Source organism: Pantherophis guttatus, chromosome 1 (assembly GCF_059756535.1).
Source record: "Pantherophis guttatus breed Tessera chromosome 1, ASM5975653v1, whole genome shotgun sequence".
Taxonomy (NCBI): domain Eukaryota; kingdom Metazoa; phylum Chordata; class Lepidosauria; order Squamata; family Colubridae; genus Pantherophis; species Pantherophis guttatus.
The window spans coordinates 284,620,762-284,645,779 of NC_142063.1; the positions used below are offsets into that span (position 1 = coordinate 284,620,762).

Consider the following 25,018-nt stretch of genomic DNA (forward strand, 5'->3'; position numbering starts at 1 on the left):
AAACTGTTTATAAACAAAAATGTAACACCAAGGCCAAAATGATTCACCAGAACAACTGAAAAATTATCATGTGCCACTAAATGAAAAATTGGTTGGAATATAAGAGTTGAAAAAGTAGTAAAAAAAATGAGCAGATTAAAACATTGTGGGATTTCTGAATACAAACTGGAGCACCAATTGAACACCAACAGTATTGACAAAATCACCATCAGTCAATTTCATAAGGCAGCTTGGGAAGGACTCAGTAAATGGACAAAAATATCAAATTCAGTCTCTATATCTGGCTGACTGATATTGTATTAAATTTATATGCTGTCTTTCTCCTGGTGAGACTGGGTGGTTAGGACCAGTATGCCTCCCATGCATGGAGCTTGCATGTGGGAGAAATGAACTAGTTGGGCCTCTAGACTCTGACATCACCATGACTTAAAGTTTCCTTATCATTTTCATGTGGTGACTTTTTTTAAAAAAACAAGGTCTGCTGTTCACCATATTTTAAAGACCCATTGGAAAGATAAACTTCTCCAGGATGTGGTAAATTCCTTGTGGCTGTGCATTCTTAAGAATTACTGACCACATGAAAATGAGACTGACACTTTAAATGTAATGCAAACATTGGACCTTAAGCAATAAGTACTGAGTCCTGACGAGCAGGAACTGTATATAGGCTCCATATATCGGGTGTTGGTCAAATGAGAAGGCAGCCCACTTGTTATCTTTATAATGCAGAAGCTATTAAAAACATCCTTTATGTTTTGAGTTCTTCATGCTGCTATAATATATAGTCATGGTCACACGTGATTCTTTCAATAGCCTGGAAACTTTTCACATGAATGAAACCTGTCCTTGGTAATAGAATGGAAACTCTCTAGTGTAATAAGGGTAACTGTGAGCTAATCCATTCCACATACACTTTAACTATAGAATCAGCCTTTTTATCAATGGACACACTTGGAATTTTGAGAGAATTTTGATTGGTCTCTGATTGTATCCCCTTGAGATATGGATCCTGTCAGACATATCATGCTGCCTTAAAAAACAGTTTATTCAGTTTTCATTTTCTAGCATAGTGCAGCCTAAAAGGACTGACACATGATATAACAGAAATGCAAAAGAAGAATCTTTTGGTTCCAAGCAGATGCTGATTGCAGAGAGATAGAAGAGATGATGAAATGACTGAATGATTGAAATTATTATATTAATCATATAAGAGTGGGTAAGGTAAAAAGAGATTTAGTGTTACTGGTACAGATACCTGTGGAACTCTGGCTATCCCATCTCAATAATGGAGTAACCAAGGATATCTGGTAGACACAGAGCATTCTGGAAATTCTTTGGATCAGATTGTATCCAGGCTTGGTTCTAAGTACTGAAGCTTTTGGGATTTAAGGGACTGTGTTGCAGATGGGACACTGTCATGACTGTGCATGGGACCACGTATGCTAGCTTACTATAGTTTACTGCGGTGTTTTTTCAATCTCAACAACTTTAATATGTGTGAATTTCTACTCCCAGAATCCCCCAGCTAACATCTTAAAGCTGTTGAGGTTGAGAAACACTGGTTTAGAGGATCTGAAATATAATGAAGACTAACAGGTTCTGGATGCTGAATACCAAATATCTGTTGTGGTGAGAACTGCCAGTTCATAAAATGTTTGCCTCTGAAGATGTGGTCAGTCACAAAACACTCATTTGCTAGAAAATAAACTTGTTAAGAATGCTAACATATGGGGAGGAGCTTGGAGGCCTGAGAGGCGTGGGAACGAGGCCTGCAAGCACTAGGTTGAGGCTTCATAATTATCATTGCAAGGATTTGTCACGTGAAAAGGAAAATAGAGATCTGCAACTCTGATAATTATGCTAATGTCTTTTGGAAGTAGAAATCTGTGGCTAGCGGGTTTCCCAGATTTGGTCTGAAAATAAATGACTATCGTAAATCCTGTATAATATTTCATGTTGAAAAGTATGGGTAGATGCCAATAATTGAAAACTCTGAATTGGTGTTTACGGAGAGAAGATGGAAGATTGTAGAATTCTGGTTTTGCAGCCTGGTTTCTTCATCCCTGTGAATTCCTTTTTTAAATGTGGTTCTTTGTCCCTGCAGTTGTAGGTTATGCTTTAAGCCTGAAGTTACCAAGGCAGAGTATCTATTATGGAAGCTGTATGTTTCAACAGTCTCTCTTCGTTTCTTTCTTTCCTTTCCAGCAGCCTTATGTTTTTTGTTTATTCAAAGCATCTCATCACCTAACTTCTTCTTGTGTGTTCCTGTTTCTAAAGACATGGAGACAAGCAGCTTTGGCTCCAGATACATATCTTGAGAAAGATGAAAACATTTGTGTTACATCTTATGCCTTGGTATGAAGCACTCAAGACAATTCATTAAAGATTAACAAAATCTTTTAAAAAACTCCCACAAAGTAAAAAAACAAAACAAAAACAAAACAAACCAGAAAAGAGATAGCCAAATCGGATTATAGCAGTCGATCAGCTTAAGTATTAGTATGCTGAAGAAAAACCCAAAATAAAATGCACATCTCCTTAGATTTTTGGCAAAATGCCATTCAGAAAGAAGCTGTATATATTTTTCCAAACTGATGCCATTCAAGAGAGGGCCCGATATATTTTAGAACATAATAGGCCAGTGGTGGGTTTCAAATTTTTTTACTACCAGTTCTGTGGGTGTGGCTTGGTGGGTGTGGCTTGGTGGGCATGGCAGGGGAAGGATACTGTAAAATCTCCATTCCCTCCCAACTCCAGGAGAAGGTTGCTGCAAAATCCCCATTTCCTCCTGATCAGCTGGGACTTGGGAGGCAGAGAACAGATGGGGGCGGGGTTCTCCGAACTACTCAAAATTTCTGCTACCAGTTCTCCAGAACTGGTCAGAACCTGCTGAAACCCACCTCTGTAATAGGCAGTCTAATGGTAACGAAGAACACTTCATTGTCATGTAAATTTTATGTGACAATGAATGATATAGAAGGGCCTGTCCTGATAATGTGAAGAACTGTGGTTAGCAGTTCCTGTAAGTACTTGCAGGTAGTTCTCAACTTACAACCATTTGTTTACTGACTGAAGTCACAACAGTACTGAAAAACTATGACTTAAATCTGATGCAACATCGCCACGGTCACATGATTAAAATTTGGTTGCTTTGTCAACTGTTATGTATTCACCATGGTTGCAGCCTCCCGGGATCACGTGATTGCCTTTTGCAACCTTGCTACTTGGCTTTCAATAAGCAAAAGTCAATGGGGGAAGCCATATTTGCTTAACGATGGTGTGATTCACTTAACATCTCCAGTGATTCGCTTAGCAATCATGACAAAAAATTGGGTGGTAAAATGGGGTATGACTCACTTAATAACCATTTTGCTTAGCAATGGAAGTTCCAGTCCGAATTGTGTTCATACATCGAGGACTATCTTTATATATTTCTGGTAGGGCTACCAGGTTTGGATTGCAGAAAGTTGGACAGCTGCTAGGTGGCAGCAAAGGGTTAGTGCTTCCTGCAGGTCTTTGCTACGATTTAGTGGTCAACTGGATGTTACCAGGGGTGAAATCCAGCCAGTTCTATCCGGCTTGGGCGAATTGGTTGTGGCGGCTGCAGGAAGCTCCGCCCACCGAGCGTGGTGACGTTGCTTTTTTGTGATATTTTAAGCCTCTGCGCATGCGCAGAAGGCTTTGTGCATGCACAGATGACAGTGCGCGCACATTGGCGAACCGGTAGGGAAGGTAAGTACATTTCACCCCTGGATGTTACCAATTCTGATAGAATAGCCCTGTTTTTGATAATATTCCTATAGCTGATGCAAAATTGACTGAGATTCTATTTTCTTTGGTAGTTTGGGGAAAGAGAAGAAACAATGTAGTTGCTGACTACAACCATGGCAATTTTATGCCATGTCTTTGCAAGTGTAAAACTTAGGCTTGTGAGTGAGCTAATTTCCACTTTCCTCTCCTGATATTTTAGGCATTTTTGATCTGTTTGTATCACTGCATTTTAGTTCTAATTATAGAGAAATGCACACTGCTTTCAGTGGACACTGAAATGTTACTGTCATGGTAAGCTCTCATAGATTGCTTCTGTCATCATAGATTTGCTTTCCAGTGCTGCAAGGGGATGGTGGAGTAACCCTGTCCCTCTATAATTTTCTATCATAATTAGAGTGGTCTTGGGCAGATTTTGTACCATAGTATGCAAAACTCTGCAACAGCTTTTGTTAATTTTGTGTGACACCAAGTATCTTTTAAAAAATGGCTTTTCTCCCAGGCTTTGAGCTAGGTGGGTGGTGGGCCTTTAATGGGGCCCTGCATGTTAGGTTGGATGTTTTATTGCTCTCCTGGATGTGCATTGTTGTTTCTCTTCGGCTGTTGTTTTTGGATTGTTTCTATGGATGTAAGCTGTCCAGAGACACTGTGGAGTTGGTCAGCTTGATAAATCAGATGAATGGATATTGTGGAACTTTGGTGCTTTACATGCTCATTTGACTTTTTAAAAAAAAAACAAGACTGTGAAGAGGTGTTTGTTTTGTTTCCCACTGCTGCTGTGGGAATATTTCAGTTCCAGCAATAGTGGTGGCATTTTAAAATATTTCTGGATGGAGAAAATGGAGAGGCCAGACTGAACTGAGAAAACCAAGTTGAAATACAACAGCTGGCTAATATGGTAGTATGGTTTTGAAAACATATAGTTTGAATACATACATACATACATACATACATACATACATACATACATACATATTTAAAGTAGAAACAAAATCAAGCTGCTGCTTCACAGGGCTTACCTCTCATGGACAGAAGAGAGATGCTTTTATTGATTCATTGTTAGAAAAAACTTAGTGCAAATACAAGTGTGCATAAATTATAACCCATCTGGCCAAATGTAGCTTCTAGTGATATAGGATAATTCACCAGACCCAACAATCTTTTTTTCTGTTTATCAACTGTCTGGATTTGCAAGACCCAATAATTGGTGGGTCCTAAGTTATTCTGCTCTGCCATAATATAATTCACTGCAAATATTATAGGTTTACACAATGATGCGAAGAATGCAAACATTAACTGAAAAAAACGGTTGCATGATAGGAACATGAGATCATTTTTAGTATCCAGCCTAGTAAACTCAGTTATTAGGTACCAGAAACATTCCAGAATACTACATTTGTAGCAGCTTAGATAGCAATTGTATTTAACTAACAAATTACATAGAGCCAAGAATACAGTGCTCTTTATGGGCTGTGTTGTTCAAAGCTAAAATTTAAGGTTTGATTGGGAGTGCAGGATTTAGACTGGCAAGGAGAAGGCACGGCCTCTGCTTTATTTCTAGAGGTCATGTTTACACAACTGTAGATGTCACTACAGGAATGCATCAGATGTTTTTAAATGGGACAACCAAGAATTCCAGCAATGACACACACTTTTATTAGAATTCCCAGTGCTTTCACAAATATGATAAAGTCATAGTCTCTATAGAAAAACATAGCCCTGCATATTTAACCCTCTGGTGCTGCCAAGAATTGTAGAAGAGCTCCTCCCTCCCCAATATAGAGCCAAAATACAGAAAACTGTATTGACAGATAGCAAATTGTTATCATGTGAGAGCTGTAAGTCTGTGTTTGTGCAGAAATCGTTAATTTATCTAATCCTTAATGTTCGTAGTGGGAAGAGATAAATGAAAAGATTGTGCAGCCAAAGATGGCTTAGTTACATGAACTGAAGGAAATGGGGCAGAAAAAACCAAAAAGCAAAGATTTATTATGATGATGAGTGAAAGAAATTCTGGTTTGAAAGCAGAAATGGAAAGAGGTGAAAACTTAAGATAAAGAAAAACCAGAGGAAAGTGGGAGTCCTCTGCAGTAGGTAACAAACAGGAGGTTGTAGAGAATGGAGTGCTGAGTACTCAGGGGAACTTTCAAAATTACGGTTGGAAATTAGAAAATCAGTCCATACATTGATTTGAACTTACTATTAAGTATATTTCGGTTTCCATTTTTCAGAACTTAGCTGTCGCCTTCATATAGACTGTTCAGATAGTTATTCACTGTCTGGTCTCCTCCCGACTGGATCATTGCAATGTGCTCTACACAGGGTTGACCTTGAAGAAGAGCTCTGGAAGCTATAGCAACTGGTTCAAAATTTAGTGGTATGAGCAGTAATGTTCATTTTACATTATGTCTAGATATTTCCATTGCGAAACAAGCAGCATTGACTGCCAGTTGGCTTCCAGGTACAGTTCAAGGTGTTGGTTGTCACCATAAAGTCCTTTATGGTATAGGGCCTGATTGTTTGACGGATCACGGATTATGGTTTCTGTCCACTTGGTATGTTCTGGCAGAGTGCATGTGCTCCAGGCCTCTCTATTAACTGTGGTCATCTTATGGGACCAAGGAAGCATACCTTTTCTGTTGTGGCCCTCCCCTCTGAAAAAGAATTTCTCCCCACTCCCAAGATTCAAGTGGGGCCCTCTCTTGATGGGATGCAGAAAGCCTTGAAGATCTGGCTCTGCTGGTGGGCCTGTGGTTAGTGTGTTGATTAGGCCAACTGTTATGGTGGGCTCTAGTCTGGGCTGTCTATGCTGTTTTATGTTTTTACTGTTTCCTTGGATATCATAACCCATCCAACGTCTGCAGAAGTGTCAGCCATAACAAATTTAAAATAATAATTGTATTGTATGAAGTAGGTCTTTTCACCTTCTTCCTCCTCCATTAAAAATATAGATTAAAGATTCTTTGGGTGGGTCATTAATGACATTGGAATATAGACTTTACTTTTACTTATGGAACAATCTCTGGGCCTGTGTGTCATCCTGTGAAGCCGTGGCATGCTATCTAATCTAACACTTTATGAGTAACTTTGTACTATATCTGTTCTTCCAAATGTGCCCAGGACAGTTATGGGGGGGAAAAAAAGCATTTTCAGCTTGATGTCTTCCACAGAATCTTTACCTAACCAGCATTAACTATAATCTTATTTTTCAAACACCTCTAGCAAATATTTAATTTATTAGGCCAGTTAATTTACTTCAAACTTTAAATTTTTTTTTACGAGATTAGTTTTATTTAGGCTACAGATAGAACACTATTTTTGATTGAACTCATTAAATAAAACATTTAAATACATACAAGAAAAACCATGAAAGGATTATAATTCAACTGAATAAACCAGGGATTTAAAAATTCATATAAATTATCTTACCCAGTTAAGCATATTGCATATATTTAATCACATTCAAAGTCAACTAGAAATGGGTATCAGGAATCATGTTAACATAATATAAATCGCTGAATAATGTCATACGTTATAATAAGCTTGATTCATATTACTAAGAAGCTATTCTGGTTTAAATAACTTGTAAAACTCTATGCATATATAAACTCAAATTTGGGCTGTACTAACCCATGCATTGGTTACAGTCTAGAAATAGTTTCCTGTTTGAGTTGAAATCTGTGTCAGATGTAGTTCTAAGGCAGGGGTCTCCACACTTGGCAACTTTAAGATTTGTGGACTTCAACTCCCAGAGTTCCTCAGCCAGCAAAGCTGTTTTAAGGTATAAAGTATTGTTTTTAAGATGTAACATAATTCTGTGTTATTGCATTCCTTCCCATGCATGAAAGGATTCAGATCTCATTCTGAGGCATGGAAGCTCTCTGCTTGTTTTGTAACTGAGAACTTTGACCGCTAAGGGGTATTGGGGACCATAAGATACCAATGGCTACATTAACTGTTTTGTAATGTGCATAACAGGATAGGTTCACTGAGGTTTTTAAGCTAGCATAACTCTTTGGAATCACCCATATACCATCCCACGTTGTGGCATCCGAATGCCACTGAGAGCAACAGCTGTGATTTCCAGTTCTTCAGGAGGCCATGCATAACTGCTTTAATCTTCGAGGGTGCACTGCACAATTCCTAAGGAGCCACAAGTTACATAGTGACAGCGTTGTTGTTCTGGGGCAAACAGGAGGAGGAAGGGGAGTATTAGTATGTTTGCTGCCTTGACTTATTTATAAAGTGAAATAAAGGGAGGGGGGTTTAAAAATCAAATAAATAAACATAGTCAATTAAACTTAGGGTGAGCGCTGTTTTATCATTCACAAAGCCTTAATTTCTCCTCTGAATTGGGAATCCTAGCTGGTTGAGTTTCTTATACAGAAGAAATTTGCAAATCAAAGTTACACTTTCTGGCTTGCTTGAGAAGAGAAAGATGGAATCCTGATTCAGATAAAATACTAATTTTTAAAATAATCCCCTAGTTTAGTGGTCCCTGCTCATGGAAAATATTGAAATGAGAAAGAAATTATTGCATGCATGTGTATGCAGTCTATGAATGATAAACAAGATGCCAGGCAAAGTAGCTTCCTTTCTTGCCTCCTTAGTATCTTTTGATAATTCCCATTAATTTTTTCAGAAGTGAAGGAGTACGACCACCCATTTCTTAGGATTTACTCAAGAACAGATTTGTCTAGTTCGGGTGTCAGCAACCTACGGTTCCAGAGCCGCATGCGGCTCTTTGGGCCCTCTGCTGTGGCTCCTGTCAGGTAATCCCACCACTGGCTGCCCCCCCTCCTCACCCTCCCCTCCCAGTCACTCCTCACCTGGCCTGAGAAGATAAGGGCAAGGACGGGGGATTGATAAGCGGCCGGGGCAAATAAAGAGAGACAGGGAGAGAGAGAGAGAGATACAGAGAGAGAAGGGAGAAGGAGGGAGAGAGATGTCAAAAGGGGTTTGTGCTTCCCAGTGTTTTTTAACAACTGGTTCTCTGCCCTAATGACCTGCTGGGTAGGTGTGGCTAGGGGGGGTGTCATGTGACTGGTGGAAGTGAGTGATGTTGAGTTGGCCACGCCTACCCAGGTTTTGTGGCTCCCGGTGTTTTCTTTTCTGTGGGAAATGGGTCCAAATGGCTCTTTGAGTGTTTAAGGTTGCAGACTCCTGGTCTAGTTAAATGAAAGAATGTAAGATTAATGCAAATGGATCACCTTTATCCGAGTTCAGTTTTCTAAATGTGGAAAGTTCTATTCACTGACGGCTGCTTTGTTTCGTTAGAGAACTTGCCTTCCTGTCTGAAAGTTGCTTAGAAACTTGTATACCTTGATTTCTAATGAATACTTATTGGCATTGCATCCTTCCTTGTCTTAGCATGAAAGAACATTGACTTTAGATAATCTTAATTACTAGAAATAGTAATTTGTAATCATAAGAAATGCATCAGCAGGCATTATACAAAATAGGTTCCCCTGATACGTTTCTGTCAACCCTAACTTGGGAGTTAGGGTTGAAGGTGAGAGTGTTGCAACTAATTTAGTAGAATGTGCATGCTTAGCTTGAGCAAGGGTAAAATCCACATAAACTAGTCAATTCCTCTTATCAAACCTTACTTCTGATAACCATCTGGATATGTCATTTTCTTGACAGCAGTATGGAAGAGATTAGCCAGTGTCTTCTGTTTGGGTAGAAATAAAACAGAACCATTTCCCCAACTCACTAAGGCCACTGAGCCCAAATCAGAATAAGCAGATAACTGTTAAGCAGCACTGAGAAGAAAACTGCTTGTATCAGCCCTGGGTCTCATGTAAAGTTCATTCATTTATTTCTTTACAATTACGTATTTCCTTCTTTTTTTTCACATTTCTAATGTAAAGTTGTTTCATTGAAGAGAGAGAAGCCATACCATAAGGAGAAAGAAGATCTGATGTAACAGTGGTCCATCCAATTCGTTCCACCAGTGCATCTTGAATATCCCAACTACTGTAATAATTAAAAAACAAAACAACAAAAATTATAGCATTTGTGAAAATATCAACAGACCCCACACATCCTGGTCATAAACTGTTTCAACACTTCTCTCAAGACGACACTACAGGGCATTTCACGGCAAAACAACTAGATACAAGAACAGTTTTTCCCCCATACCATCCCTCTGCTAAACAACTAACTCCCACAACACTGTCCTTTGCCCTAGAACAGTGATGGTGAGCCTTTTAGGGACTGAGGGCCCAAACTGCAACCCAAAACCCACTTATTTATCACAATGTCCCAACATGGCAATTTAACCTGAATAATGAGGTTTTGTGAGGAATTTCACTTCTCCCTAGTGGCACTGGATTTCTTTAACAGCACAACTCAGGAATGATGGGAATGTAGTGCAATAGCCTCTGGAGGGCCATCACATCCTCCTTCCTTCCTTTCCTTTCCTTTCCTTTCCTTCCTTCCTTCCTTCCTTCCTTCCTTCCTTCCTTCCTTCCTTCCTTCCTTCCTTCCTTCCTTCCTTCTCCTCTGATTTCACCCTTCCTTCCTTCCTTCCTCCCTCCCTCCCTCCCTCCCTCCCTCCCTCCCTCCCTCCCTCCTTCCTCTGATTTCACCTTTCTTCCTTTAATCCTGTATATTATGGTTCGTTATTGTTAGTATTTATTAAAGAATTCTGTGTAGCTTAGAAGCTCACAGCAAAAATAACAGCAGTTGTTGTTTGTGGCTGAAGCTATCCCGGGCTGTTATTTTTTTCTCTCTCTCTCTCTCTCTCACACACACCCCTATTATTTTTATTCTGGTTTCCCTGGGTCCTAGGGAAAGGAATGGCATATTTTCCCCACCCCCATCTTTAATAAACCCTAACGCTAACTCCCCACTCGCAGCGTTTTAGCTAGTATTGTCTCACCTTGCTTCCCCCTTTCCTTAAAACGAGGCTGGGGAAGAAAGCCAGAAGGGGGGAATCTAAGGGAGAGACCCAGGCAGATCCCTCTCTGAATAGCCTCCCACACAGATTTCACACAGATTTCAACTGATTGATCCTCCAACAAACAGACCCCACCCACCCTTTTTGGACTCTGGACTGCTGGATCTTTATTTTCCCCATTTATTGGGGGAAATTGGATTTTTATTGGGTCTTCCCCCCGCCCCCCGCCAAAAGGAAAGCCAGCCGGGCTTCTCCTCCTAGAAGCCCCCTCCCCTTCTCCCTGCTCCCTTCCCCCTACCCCCCACTCAATCCCACTTCAGAACAGGTGAGTGCATGCTGGAAACACATGTTGGGGTGACGTGGGAATGCGCCTTCTGACCAGGGGTGAAATGTAAAATTTGTTACTAATGGTTCTGTGGGCGTGGCTTGGTGGGGGGGGGGTAATGTGACTGGGTGGGCTTGGCCAACTTTTTTTTTTTAACTTTTCAAAGCATTTTTTCTAATGCTTTGAAAAGCCTTTGCCAATCAGGCAACTCAGCTGGGGTCGTCAGAGAGGCTTTTTAAAAAATACCTCTCTGATAATTCCAGCTGAGTTGCCTGATTGGCAGAGAGGTATTTTTCAAAAAACATTTTTTTGTCAGAAGAGGTTGTAGAAAAAATGCTTTTAAAAGTAAAAAAAAAAAAGCCTCTGATGATCATGCGGCTCAGCTGGACATGGGGGGGTGTGTGTGCAGGGATTTTTGCTACCAGTTCTCCGAACCACCCGCGCCATCGCTACCGGATCGGGCAATCCAGTCCAAACTGGGAGCATTTCACCCCTGCTTCTGAACTTATGGCGCTCAGCCCACAACTCTCCATGCTCCTCCAGACCCGGCTTGCGGAGGAGAGAGGGTGCAGCCCTGACGCCTCTGCTGCCCCCCCCACGGCCCCAACTATTGCTGCCCAGTTTCTTCAAAGGCGCGGCACATTTCAAATGCGGTAGCTCGCATCTGGAGGTACCAAACAGTGTCCCACTGCGAGAGCTGGGCCAGGCCTCTCCACTGTCCAATTTGCCAATGGGAGCACTTCTGTTGGGCCAGCCACCCCTCCGCTGGGCTTTTGTGCTCAGCACTCGGCTTCCCCATGCCGCCCCCTTCTTTCTCTTGGCCCTGCTGTCGAGGAAGGAGGAAAGCCAGGGTTGGTCCCCCACCCCGTAAGATCTTTCCCCGCTGTTGTCTCCCAGCCCTCTTTGCTGGCGGCAACAGCACATGTACTGCAATGAACGTGGAATGCTATTGCCGTGCAAAGGCAATTGTAGGGGCTCTTCACTCCCACACTAAGGTTCCACCCATCGCCACCGCCGTGACAGCTCTTTTATCCCTCTCCTGTGACAGAGTTATAGGGAGCCGCAGCAGAGGGGTGAAAGAGCCACAGGGGTCGCATTGTGGCTCTGCATCATAATGGTCTTCAGGAGGAAGACGGGACCCCGTCTCCCCCATTGTGAAGCGTGCGACTGAAAAAGCTCACTCAATTCCAACTTTGCGAGATCTTTTTCTTTCGCAGGAAGTTGGAATTGATTGAGTGAAACGCGATGGAGAAACACGATTGGAGCTGGGCTGGTGCAATGGAGTGCGTGCCCACAGAGAGGGTTCTGCATGCCACAGGTTCACCATCATGGCCCTAGAATATCAAACTACCTAGTAGGCTGTATTACTGTGCTGACAAAGTGATTAGAATGCAGTACTGCAGGCTACTTCTGCTGACTGCCAACTGCCTGCAGTTTGGCAGTTCGAGTCTCACAGGCTCAAAGTTGACTCAGCCTTCCATCCTTCTGAGGTTGGTAAAATGAGGAGCCAGATTGCTGGGGGCAATATGCTGACTCTGTAAACTGCTTAGAGAGGGCTGTAAAACACTGTAAAGTCTAAGTGCAATTGCTATTGCTATCCTTCTCATCTTTCCTATTACCTACTGTATTTTTTTAGCTTCTTATGACTATAACTTTGTTGTTTGTATCTTATGATTTATGTTGATTGTTTTTATTTAGTATCCTATTATGATTTATGTTGATTGCTTATTCAGTATCCTATGACTATCACTAAGTGTTGTATCTTATGATTTATAATAAATGTATTTTATGAAAATTACGATCATGATTTATCACTTGTTGCTAGTATGTACACTGAGAGCATATGCACCGGAGACAAATTCCTTGTGTGTCCAATAAAGAATTTTATTCTATTCTGTAATAAAACCGAGACAATCCCCATACTGGTCATTCGTCAGATAATTTAACTTGCGGACTGATCATCAATGACCATGGAGTACAATGCTGGAAATTTTTCAGAGAGAACTGAGCATCCTAGAATACCCTAATGATGTATTTTGCTAGCATAAATAATTTCCTCCAAATGCTGTACTTTGAGGATAGGAAACAGTTTGGACACACTTGGAATTTTGAAAGCATGTTGCAGGAGTTCTACAACATGCTCTCACAAGACCACAATTAGTTACAAAATACCCCTTTACCTGAAGTCAAACTGTTGATGTTATTCTTTTCATTTCCTCTAGGCAAGTAAGATGTTATCTGCATCTCCCAGCTTATTTAGTTTTCTTTCTGAGGAGGCAAAACCATTCTAAGAAAGCTATGGGCTCTCTTAATGAAATGCTGGGATTTTTTATAAAATAAGATAATGCTAAAGCCTGATCAGGGCTTTTTGCCTTGCAGCATCTCAGCTTTTTATGTTTTAATTTAGAAAATTAACATAAAAATGAGGTCAGGTAGGGTGGGAATCTAGGGAGGCAAAATTATTCAGAACAACAGAGGAAAGCTTAACGAAAGGTTAAGAGTTAAAAAGGTTAATAAAGGTTAATTGGTTGTGTTTTCCCCTAATTCTGCAAATATTACTTACTTGTATTCTATCTGGGGCCTGTGTGAAGTTTCATAGGGTCTTTTTGGAACATGTAAGTGACAAACAGCATACTGCATTTTAATTTGATATTAAAATATTTTGGGTTTAAAGAAAATTGTGGGATTTGATGGCAGGTTTCAAGCCCCATGTATTTGGGCAAGGCCAATGAAATAAGAACATGATGTATTTTAGTCAGGAATATTTAATGTAGAACTGTCTTTTTCATACTTGGCAACTTTAAGATATGTGAACTTCATCTCCCAGGCAGCTTGCTGAGTATATACTAAGGTAAATACAGAATCCTGGAAACTTCAGGATTTCCTACTCTCATCTATAGTGAGTTTCATAAAGCAGAGTCTCTATGAATTCCACCTGGATTGAGTTGCTGTTTATGACATAAACTGCCAATGGACTTGCCTTCTGCTTCTTGATTGTTTAGGTCTACTCTCCCTTACATTATTTTCCCAGCCTTCATACAAACTCTCACTTCCGTAATAGCGGTAGGATTCTATGCTTAATTCCTTGCATGTAATGCCTGCAAAATTCAGGAGGATTTCGTTCTTAGGGCACGGTAGATATAGAGCCCAATCCCACTGAACTTCATTCACTGAGTATAACATCACATTGTGCTGGATATTTAAAACAATAAAAAATAAAATGTTATTTAAAGGTTAAATTTTTACTTTGAATTAGAAGTAAAGCCTGATATTTTGTCTTTGAACAATTTGGTATTGTTTGTTATTGTGGTTTCAGTAGAAAGCAGCTAGAAATGGTTCTGGTGACACAAAACAGCCTTTTCTCACTATTGCCAGCAATTGCATAAAAACTATTTGACTCAAGGGTGTTTTCCTAATAGGTGAATTAAGCATGCTGTGTCTTGTTCTATATTTTAAAGCCAGAAGATAGAAGTGCCAGTGTTTTAGAGGCCTGATATATACAAAAGGGTGAGATTCCAAAGTTTTTTAGCTAACTAATAATAATAATCTGGCTACAGGTGATAGCCAAGGTATGCTATTGACAATTATCTGCTCTAATGGAAGAGCTGGATCTGCTCATTGCGTTCAGTTGACCAATGCCAGTTTATGTTTGTAGACTAAGCAGAAGTAAGTTATGCTGTGCTAAGAAATCTGATGGTGGCTTGAAATCATGCATGACCGGTTGCTTTGCCAGTGTTCTTGTGTGCTTAACCAGCAGAAGCTTTTACGAAGCCTGTAGGAAATCTGTCTCAACTACTCAATCATTCTCACCTAAACTAATCATTATGGTTAAGTATCAGGCTTTTCGTCTGTCAGTTCCTTGTTGTGTATTATATGCAATTAAAGGTCCCCTGAGCCCAGAAGAACATGGTGGTTCTGTTTTGCATTCATTGGAGAACTGAAAGCAATTGGATAATTGGAAATAACAATGAGTTCTTAATCCAGTTAGAAACAGCTTGCCAAATTCACTTTTACAGTATGGAGCAGATTTGAAAGTGAGAAATGCAACTGATGTGTATCAGAGGGTGTATTCTTTTTGTTTGAGGACAAAACAAGTATGTAAAACATATGAAGCACTTCTGTGTCGGTCCTTTTCCATAGTACTCAGCAAAAAATTTACCCAAAGAGAAATAAAGTGCAACTCTCAAGTGGTATCTTTTAAAATAATTAACAAATAAGTTTTCTTTCTCAAAATGTGTTTCTTGCACAGCAGTGTTGCATTGTTGGCTTTTTTAAAAAAGGTACATCTGTTGTATATAAAATCTGTATAGTTAGCATTGCTGTTAATTGAAGTAGGCTAAAGTTATTGACTACTTTCTTTTTTTGGTTTATTTATCCTCATATGGTTGGCATTATTGATTACTAGAAGACCATAATTCATGTCTAGTAAGTTCCTACAGATTTACATTTTGTGGTTGATTTGTCTTGACATCTCATAGTCTTGAAACTTGCCCAAGTTGTTATATTCCTCTACACTTAAGGCAAACAGGCTACTGTGGTGATCTATGAAAACACTTCCATATATCTGAAAACAATCAGAGAGAAATTTGCAGCCTCCTTTGAGTTTACAAGCCTTTCTCTTCTATAGTTGTCAGAAGCATCAGCTTTTGGGAGAAAATACATTACGTACCACCACAGAAATCTTGCTTAGTACCTTCAAAGTCTGGATATTTTAGTCAAAAAGGAAGTAGGTACTGGCATGCCTCAAATGGATCACATACACTTTTTAGAAAATGAAAGTGGGTAGCTGCCATCCAGTGCATTGCATGAGTTGGTCTACCTGCCTAGAAAAAGATATTAAAAAAGCAGGGATCGTAGAATGCATGTGTTGGAAGCTACCAAATCCTACTAAATCTCCCTGATGAATGACTCCCAACTTTCATTTGAAATCCTGTAATGAAGATTACTTCTCTATTCAGTGTCCCTGTTGCCAGAAATTCTCCCTAATTGATTGGTAGTGATCATCTTGAAGGGACGAGGCAAAATATAGGAATTTGCATGTGTTTGGGTAAACCAGAGTTTTATAACTGGCTAGATCTCACAGCTATCAGTTTGTGAATTGGATATATTTTGCTTGCAGCGTGTTCTAAATGTTCCATATGTTTCCCTCTCCCTCCCCACCACAAAAAACTGTACACCTACTGATTTGATTGATTTGACAAAAGTGAGGGTGGCTTTTATAAAAAAAATGTGCCATAAAGGTTGAGTATTTGTGTCATGGTATATAAACCAAGTAGCTGATGAAGACAGATTTGTAGATTTGCTGGTAACAAACAACCTACATCAGCCTTTCTCCAGTTAGTGCCCTTCAGCTATAAAGCTCAATTTCTTTAACTCCCATGGCTGTAACCAGGTAGCAGCAGGTTGGGGAAATCTGGTTTTTATTTTCACCCTGAAGAAATTCAGGGTGAAGAATTCAAATTAAGTCTATCAATCTTAATTTGATAGTCATAATAATAGCTTCCACCAGATTTAACTCTTCAGATAACTCCAGTTGAGAATCTGGAGTTGTAAATTCTGCCTATTTTGTACAATTGTAAGTATAATATTAAGGGACGTGATGACTCTGTCACTGCGTTTTTGTATTTACCAGATGAGCTCTTATTTTTGAACTCTAAGACTTACCGTAGCTTGCCAAGTTCTTATCAGTAAACTAACTGCACATGTCCACATTCCTTCACTTGCTTCTATTCTTTTTTTGTTCTCCGGCCAGGAGAGGTGGCCGGGAAAGCTTTGCCAAGATGTAATTAATTAGCTAGTAAGATGTTTTATTTTCTTTATAACAAATAAATGAGTTTTTCTTAGAAAATATATCTTCGGGTTTATTTTCTTAAAGTATACTTCAAGGAAATAGTCACAATCCATTCTCTAATCAAGGTGCAATTACCCAAAAGCATAATGGGATTAATTGCCACCCTGACAGGCTCAGTGGCTAAAACACTGAGCTTGTTGATCGGCAGCTCAACAGTTCGAATCCCTAGTGCCGTGTAATGGGGTGAACTCCCGTTACTTGTCCCATCTTCTGCCAATCTAGCAGTTTGAAAGCACATAAAAAATGCAAGTAGAAAAATAGGGACCACCTATTTCGTTCCCTGCACCTTTGGCATTTAGTCATGCTGGCCACATGACCACGGAGACGTCTTTGCTCTGGCTTTTCGGCTTTGAAACAGAGATGAGCACCGCCCCCTAGAGTCGGGAACAACTAGCACATATTTGCGAGGGGAACCTTTACCTTTAAATATAATATTTGTGTCTGCTATTCAGCAAGGACTTCAATGACTTCATGTATGGGATCTGTTTGCGCTGTATAGAATTTAATCCCAAAGAGTTGATTTTGCTTGAAGATTTTGTAAAACAAACATATTTTATCTTTCTATTCACTTGTCTCTTTCCCCCCGCTTAGCTAACTGTTCACCACCATGCCAGAATGGAGGGATGTGTCTACGACCCCAGTTGTGTGTCTGTAAGCCAGGTACAAAAGGAAGTGTCTGTGAGGATGCCACCAAGCAAGAAACTGTTTCACCTGGAGGATCAAGTCCGGCTGCTCCACCCTGGCCTATCCCTCAGCGGTCAGTTCAACAGATGTTTTCAAAGAAGGTGCAGGTCCAGCAGAAATCGAATCCCATGGCTCAGATGACATTCACACTCAAGCAGAAACCTCCTGGGTTATCTCAGCAGGCACAGCCACAGTAAGCCTTTTCATTACTGTATGCATGTGAACATGTTTTAAATTTGCTTTATGAGCTACATGGGATGGTAGCTTATAAGGCAAATTTATGGGTGTCCTCAACTTCCTTCATAGACTGTTACATAGAGAACTTTCTCTACACTTTTGAGCATTTTCATAAGGCCAACATTTTTCTATAATTAAAGGTCGTGACATTTTTTAAAAAAGAAAAGGTCTGATTCTTTTTCTATATTACATCAATGAAAGGTAATGTTGGTGGGATAAGTGCCTTTGAAAACTTGTTGAATGGTATCAAGGAATTTGGTCTGGTGACATTTTGTGGACCATCAGTGACAGTAGCCATGGCACTGAGAGAGCGCAGCACAGTTTTGTATAATAGCACCAATAGTTGGATTCAAATTTGGTTGCCTTGAGAGCTGGAAAATCAGGAGTAGGACCTTGAATGAAGTGTCTGCTATAATAAAAATAAAGTGGATTCTTATAAATTCATTGATATAAATGTTGCTGAGGAATCTCAAAAAGAAAATATTGTCTAGATCAATAGTCACCCATATTCTTCAGCATGCTTGTATACAAATATGTAAATGAATTCCTCATTTATAGATAGTTTATATAGACCTAGACCTAGATATAGATGCACATCAGTGGTGAGTTGCCCCCGGTTCGGATTGGTTCGCAAGAACCGGTAGTAAAACTGGCGGGAGGCCCCGCCCACCACCCTGGATGTCATCATCGGTGATCTGTGCATGCGCAGAAGCTTCGCGATCCTGTTGCGAACCGGTAGTAAAGGTAAGAACCCACCCCTGATGCCCATGTACACCTCTTCCACCCCAAAAGCAATCTGAGCTATATCAGCCTTTTATAACTAAGGTATTTTTCGTCAGTCATCTTAAAGCAACCAACATTGCTTCAGAAGAAAGTTAAAATGTCTTCTGCCAGTGATTTTGCCATAGATATAGAACAAGGAAAGGAGGTTAAGGCCTTTAAGAAAATTATTGTCATCTACAACTCCTTCAGGAAAGACTGGAACAGAAAATAAGGACTGACAACTGGCCATACTAGAGACCCACTTTTTAAATGCAGGTTTGTACTTGAAGGTGAACAGAATTTCTAACTTCTTTTGAACTCACCAACACTTAAGTTGTTTTTAAATTTTTACTTCTGGAGTCTACATCACACCACGTTGCAATTTAAAAGAATTCTTAATGTGGTCTTTTATCATCTTATCCTTACTCCAGATGATGTAATATGCCAAATGTGTTATCATGGTTTTTCAATGAAATGGTGGGGGTCATGTGACTCTACGTCACTTGTGTGGGTGGTACCTGTATGGGATGGGCAGGGTTGGGGAAGGAATCCAGGAGTCTCTAGTGGGGGGTGGGGCAGGGGGGCAGAAGGAAAAAAAGATCAAACCTGTTTGTGTGTGTGCGTGTGTGCATGTGTGTTTGTGAGAGAGAAAGAGACTGTGTCAAGCTAGACTGGGAAAGCTGGTTGCGAGAAGAAGAGAAGCTGGGTAAGCTGGACTCAGATGCTTCCCAGGTCCCCTCATCCCAGAAGCAGCAACCTTGTACTCTCCCCTCTGCTAGCCTCCTTCTTCGCACAGGATTGCCCAGCAGCAGAGACGGAGAGGGAGAAATCTAATAAAACATAAAACAAACATAAACAGAAGGGGGCAATGGTGGCCACTAGCATTGAGGGGAGAGTGCCACACAGAAACAGGAGCACACAGAAATGCCACCCCTTCTCCCTTTCTGTCTCTATTGCTGGGCGATCCCGTGTGAAGAAGGGGGCTAATAGCAGAGAGGGAAAGAGTGCGAGATTGCTGCTTCTGGGACAAGAGGATCCAGGACACCCCTGGATTGGCTCACCTGGCTGCTCTTCCTCTCACAGCCAGCATTTTTGGGCCATTTTCAGGCCATTTTTCAGGCTGTATTTTCGGCTGTTTTCAGGCTGATTTTCAGGCCGATTTTGACCGTTTTTCAGGCTGATTTTGGCCAGAAAAATGGCCCCCAAAAAACAGCCCCCAAAATGGGTGGGGGCGGGGCCAGCCGGTGGTCCGATTTGCTGGTTCTCCGAACTGCACAGAATCTCAACAACCAGTTTGGGCTAACCTGTCCGAACTGGCAGCAGCCCATCTCTGCTACAGACAGTCATCTACTAACGATCATAATTGGGACCAGAATTTGCCTTGATGGCAAAATTTAAGGGAAGGGACCTGCAGTAGATTTTTAAAAGCAAGAATAACAGTATTTGGGGGGGGAAAGTACAGCAATGAAAAGGACATGATTGATTGGTCATTGTCAAAAGTAATCTTACTAAGTTTTAAAGTCAGAATTAATACTGTCTCTAGGACAATTAATTTATGTGCTTGTTCAGTTTCATCTTCCTATGTTAAAAATATCTCTTTGTACATGCTGTTATCAGCATGTACAACAGCATAATTGGAGGAAATTGCTTTAAAAAAATGGTAAAAGTTTGTATATACAAAGTAGTGCTTTATATATAAATCATAGTGTTTCTTCTGTGTAGATTGTTTAGTTATTACAGTCCCTATTATTGTATATACAAATTTAAAAGTTGAAAATATGTAAATAGGTTTGCATTTATAGTTAAATGTTTTATGTCTTTTGTGAAACTTCGGTTAGATTATGAATAGGCAACATGTGGCATTCAGATGTTGGATTCTAATTTTCTATTATCCCCGGCTGCTATACAGTATGGAATTGATGTGAGTTACAGTTCTACATGCCTGCCCTTTCAGTCCTTTCATAACTGAATGGTTTCCTAATGACATCCTATAGCCTACATACCTTTAGAGTAGCTTGGTAACTGAATGGAGAATTCTGGGAGTTGAAGTCCACACATCTTACAATTCCCAAGATTGAGAAAAACTCATTTAGATAATGTAACCGGATTTAAGTAGTGTTTCCACAAATGAGAGAGCTCATGTTTATGGAACAGGATGTGATTTGGGGCAATGTCCTTATTTTATATTCTCCTAAGCCTGTGATGGCAAACCTATGGCACACGTGCCAGAGGTGGCACACAGAGCCCTCTCTGCTGGCACACGCACCGTTACCCCAGGTCAGATCTCCGTGGGGTTTCTTTTGTGAGCTTCTGTTTCCCTGCAAATGACGAAACAGAAGCTCACTAAATTAAAAGATCTTATCTTTTGCTGTGCTGCCGGTGTTGGGATGCCCGCCTCCCTCCGGCCAGCTGGTCATCGGATCTCTGCTGCGCATATGCGCATGCATGTCTGCACATGCGCACATGTCTGCGTTCGTGCACATACACCTTTGGGCATGCGTGTGCACACAGTTTGGGCACTCGGTCTAAAAGATTTGACATCACTGTCCTAAGCTATTCCCCCATCCTGTGCCGTCTATTGTAAAGTCCCTCAGTCTCCTAAAGGACGGTTGAGAAAGAACAAAATTAAGTGAAAACTGTTTTTTCTTTTCCCCCCGCGTGTACCATTCCCCATTTGTCGAATCTCTGGGCCCGATACTGTGGCCTAGCAGGATGGACGGATGAGAATCAGTTTGAATTGATTGTGGAAACCTAAATTGCCAACCTATGCAAGGCTGAGTTGAAACCCCTTTTATGTGACTTAGCTGACTCATTCTGTACTTTAGCTGAGTATATCTGATAATTTTACTTGATCGCTTACTGGTCTCGTGAACACTACTTAAACTGATCAGAAGTTAGTGTGTGTATTCATAAGCGGGACACAAGGAATTTGAGATTCAAAATGTGGAAAGAATGCAAAAAGGGATTCAGTCAGCACTGCTTGAAGAGTTCTCATTCAAATAAATTCAGAGTATTGAAGTTCAGGTTACCTTTAATCTGCATGGCTAAAATAGAATAAGGGGTTCTTCCCAGCTTTTCAATAATAACTTGTGAAAACTGAGCCCCTTTTCAAATGTTCAGAAATCAAAATTGCTATTTTTAAAGAAAGCCTCAGAGAACCCTGTCTTTTATCTTGAATTGTAGACATTTGCAAGAAAGAACTCTGAAACACCACTAAACACTCTTTTGTCCACTGAGACATATAAGCTTCTAGACACAAGATTGTTGTATGCTTGCCTATAGAGCTCTCTGCTTAGCATAACCTCTTTGATCCCTTTAATTGAAAATGCAAAAACAGTCGTATTCAACTTTATGTGAAACTGAACTATTGTTTTATTATTCTGTTGTTTCCAATTTGATGGCAGACAATTTTTTTTGAACACATGACATTGTTGGCCTCTTTTCAAAGGGATTCCTTGCTAGGCTGTATGCTATAATAAACTTTATTGTAATCCTATCACATGTATTATGCAGTGTTCATATGATACTCTTTTTAGTTAATAGTGTTTCTTTTGGCCCGGTGAATTGAAATAATATTATCTTAATGTATTTGTAAGGAGAAAAGAAAAAAATGGAAAGTATATTGTGTCTAGTAATTGAAAATATATAATATTCATTGAAAGGATAAATCATATCTAGACTTTTGAAAATATAAAGAAAGCTAATACAGTGTTTTTACTGTTATGCTGTTCGGCAGTAGGTGGCAAACTTCACTTTTCCTTGTATTTATTTTCAAACTACAGATAGCCAGAATTTCAAGAGGTTTATTTGAGTTCTCTGCAAAATGTCATTTCTTGGCAGAAAGAATTTGATTGACCTCTTTTTTGCTGATTTGGAATTTTGAGTAGATAGGCTTTTTCTATTTCCAGAGGGTAAAATAAATATGAATAAATGCATAAATTATTGTTTCTAGACTGGATTTAACAAAAATATTACTAATATAGCCAGTACATTGCAAATGAGTAAGTATCTGCCAAATACTGTTCAGTTTAATTTGTGTCATGGGGCTGTGTCATATACGTCTTCCCTAGTTGTGAAGGTATCCTATGAGAAACCAGTTCCCAATTTATCACACTTCACTTGCCACAAACAAAATGGTTAGCTGAAGGAAATGAAAAGAAGGAAATATTGGCTTAAACCCTTTCCTAGGGAAAAATAACAGTTACGAGGAAAGATGGCACTTGTCAATATCGCTTCTCTGGTTCTTCCTGTAGGACAGTTCTGTGAGCAAATCTGATTGTAATTCAATGAATTGATCTGAGAAGGTTTCTTCCATGTCATTCATAAATGCCCAAAGCTGGATCCAAGAATGAATGGACCAAAAAGAATAATTCTATGTCTGCAAGGTTCTATAATAGAATGTATGAATAACCTTCCCTGGGGAAATGCTGCCCAGAAAACTATCAGTCAAAAGAGGCAGGAGCCCACGGTCACTTAATGGCCAGAGAAGGAAACTTAGGAAATATCCATCTTAATGAATCAAGAAGTTAAAAGTAGAAGTGGGAAGTTTGTGCCTTCAGACTTGCAAGATTCTGCAATATAGCCTTACAGTAAAGTAGAATTACAGTAGTTCAGCTTGTCGCATTTTCTGTGGTTTATCTGGGAGGGTAACAAGGCACATGATCAGGGACAATGCTTCTATACTGAAAAGGGATGGCACATTTTTTGTGCTATTTTGAGCTGGAGAACAGATGAAAACTATAATAAACATTCTCAGTGCTCTCACCTGCAACCCTTTGTGTCCCTGCCCCCCCTAAATATTAATGTGACCCCTTAGTCATAAGAAGCTTATTTATCCCTGATTAGCCGAGAGCTACTCTGGCATATTTTACAGGGTACCCAATTGGTTTCTAAGAAATTGGAGTAATATTTTGAGCTGTAAGTGACATATCAAAGACTTCTTTCCTACTAAATGATCGTGTCCTGCAGCTGACTGAGATCATTAGCAAAGTGGTTTCTCATAAGCTTGCCTTCTAATCTTTGACAGGTGGGGTCCTGGAGGTATGTGGTATGCCCCAAATATGGCTTGTTCGATTGGTGTCATCCTTGTATATTTCTGCTTCTGAGAAAAGTTTCATTTGACCTTTAAGCAGCTGATTATTTCGTTTGTTCTGGATGAAAAGTTTCTTCTGATGCCCTACTTAGCATGGTCTTAGGCTCTAGGCTGCAGAGATTTTTTTTCTTTCTTTCTTTCTTTCTTTCTTTTTTTTTTGGAGAATTTACACACGACACTTTTTCCATTCTTGAATCCCTGCAAACTCTTTTGAAGCCAACTAATGCCGTCATCTTTACCAATGTAGATCTTGGAAAGCAAGAAAAAGGCAAGGAATGAGCCAAAGCCCTAAGCGATTATTGTCAAAGAATAGCTTCAAAACCACCAAGCTACCCTTCCTTCGTTGCATTTAAAAACCTATTTTTACCTGTGATGGTGAAAGGCAGTATGCTGTTGGTACTTATGCAAGTTCTTCTCAGCAGCTGTAACCATAGTGACACATTGAAGTGGCTGGAATTGGGAGGAGTGTAAATTCTAAAGTAGGCTTACAGACAGACACCAGGGTCAGAATAGTAAAAGTTGCCTTAGAGGAGAAGAGGTGGTTCTGAAAGAACAAAAATCCCATCATCCTAAGCCATGCATAAAACAGAGCCACTTGGGGAAAAAAAACCCTTTCCAATCAACAGCCTGGCGCTCTTTGCAGCTGGATGACTTCCATAAAAGAAAAGGGGTGGGAGGCAGAATTCTTGTCAATTTTCCCTCAGCTTCTTTTCCCTGTCTATCACCAAGGAAACAGATGCAAGAATCTGCAAAGAGACCAACCAGTCCGACTTAAATCCTGTTGCATTTGAAAGTGAAACCAGCAGGATATAGTGCTTGATGATATGCAAAAGCTATCTAAACAGTTCCTGTGAAGTATGACCTGTGAAGCTGCCAAGGCACCTTTCCCCTTTAAGGACCTGTGCATCGAATGCTAGGTGAATTGAAAGTGCAATGGGTGGGAAGTGGGTGGGAAGAGAGACAGTGTGCACGTTCTGCAGGACCTCATTGCTGCAAATGGAAACACTTTTTTTTTTTGTAGTTATTGCAGAAATACATTCGTTCAGTTGTACACAGATCATGAGAATAGAGAGCTCTAGAGAGCGCATTGAGAGCGCATGCTGGCTGAGGAATTCTGGAAGTTGAAGTCCACAAGTTGTAAAGTTGCCAAAGTTGCGGACCCCTGCTCTAGGGAGCATTCTGGAGTAACACAAATAGCCTGTGTAGAAACCACTCTTAGTTTTCCTTTTGACTAATTCATTAATTTTATGTTACTCACCCATTGATCAAAAAGTGGAATGAAATTTGAAATAAGCTTTTAAAACATTCTCAATATCTAAGAAATAGTTTTGTAGAAAGCTACACAATGAAAGAGAAAGCTGTAGTGTTCAGCTGTATCCTTTTGATCCAACCCGG

At 40.1% G+C, this 25,018-nt stretch overlaps 1 protein-coding gene across 3 annotated transcripts in view; it reads left to right on the forward strand.

Annotated features, from left to right (window-relative positions):
• The window catches only part of LTBP1 (latent transforming growth factor beta binding protein 1), a 192,719-nt gene that overhangs the window by 10,625 nt on the left and 157,076 nt on the right, over window positions 1–25,018 (forward strand). For all 3 annotated transcript variants that reach the window (XM_034428126.3, XM_087883051.1, XM_034428127.3), the window contains exon 3: window positions 17,440–17,725. In XM_034428126.3, coding sequence (XP_034284017.2) covers window positions 17,440–17,725 — 286 coding nt within the window. The remainder of the gene's footprint in view (window positions 1–17,439; window positions 17,726–25,018) is intronic.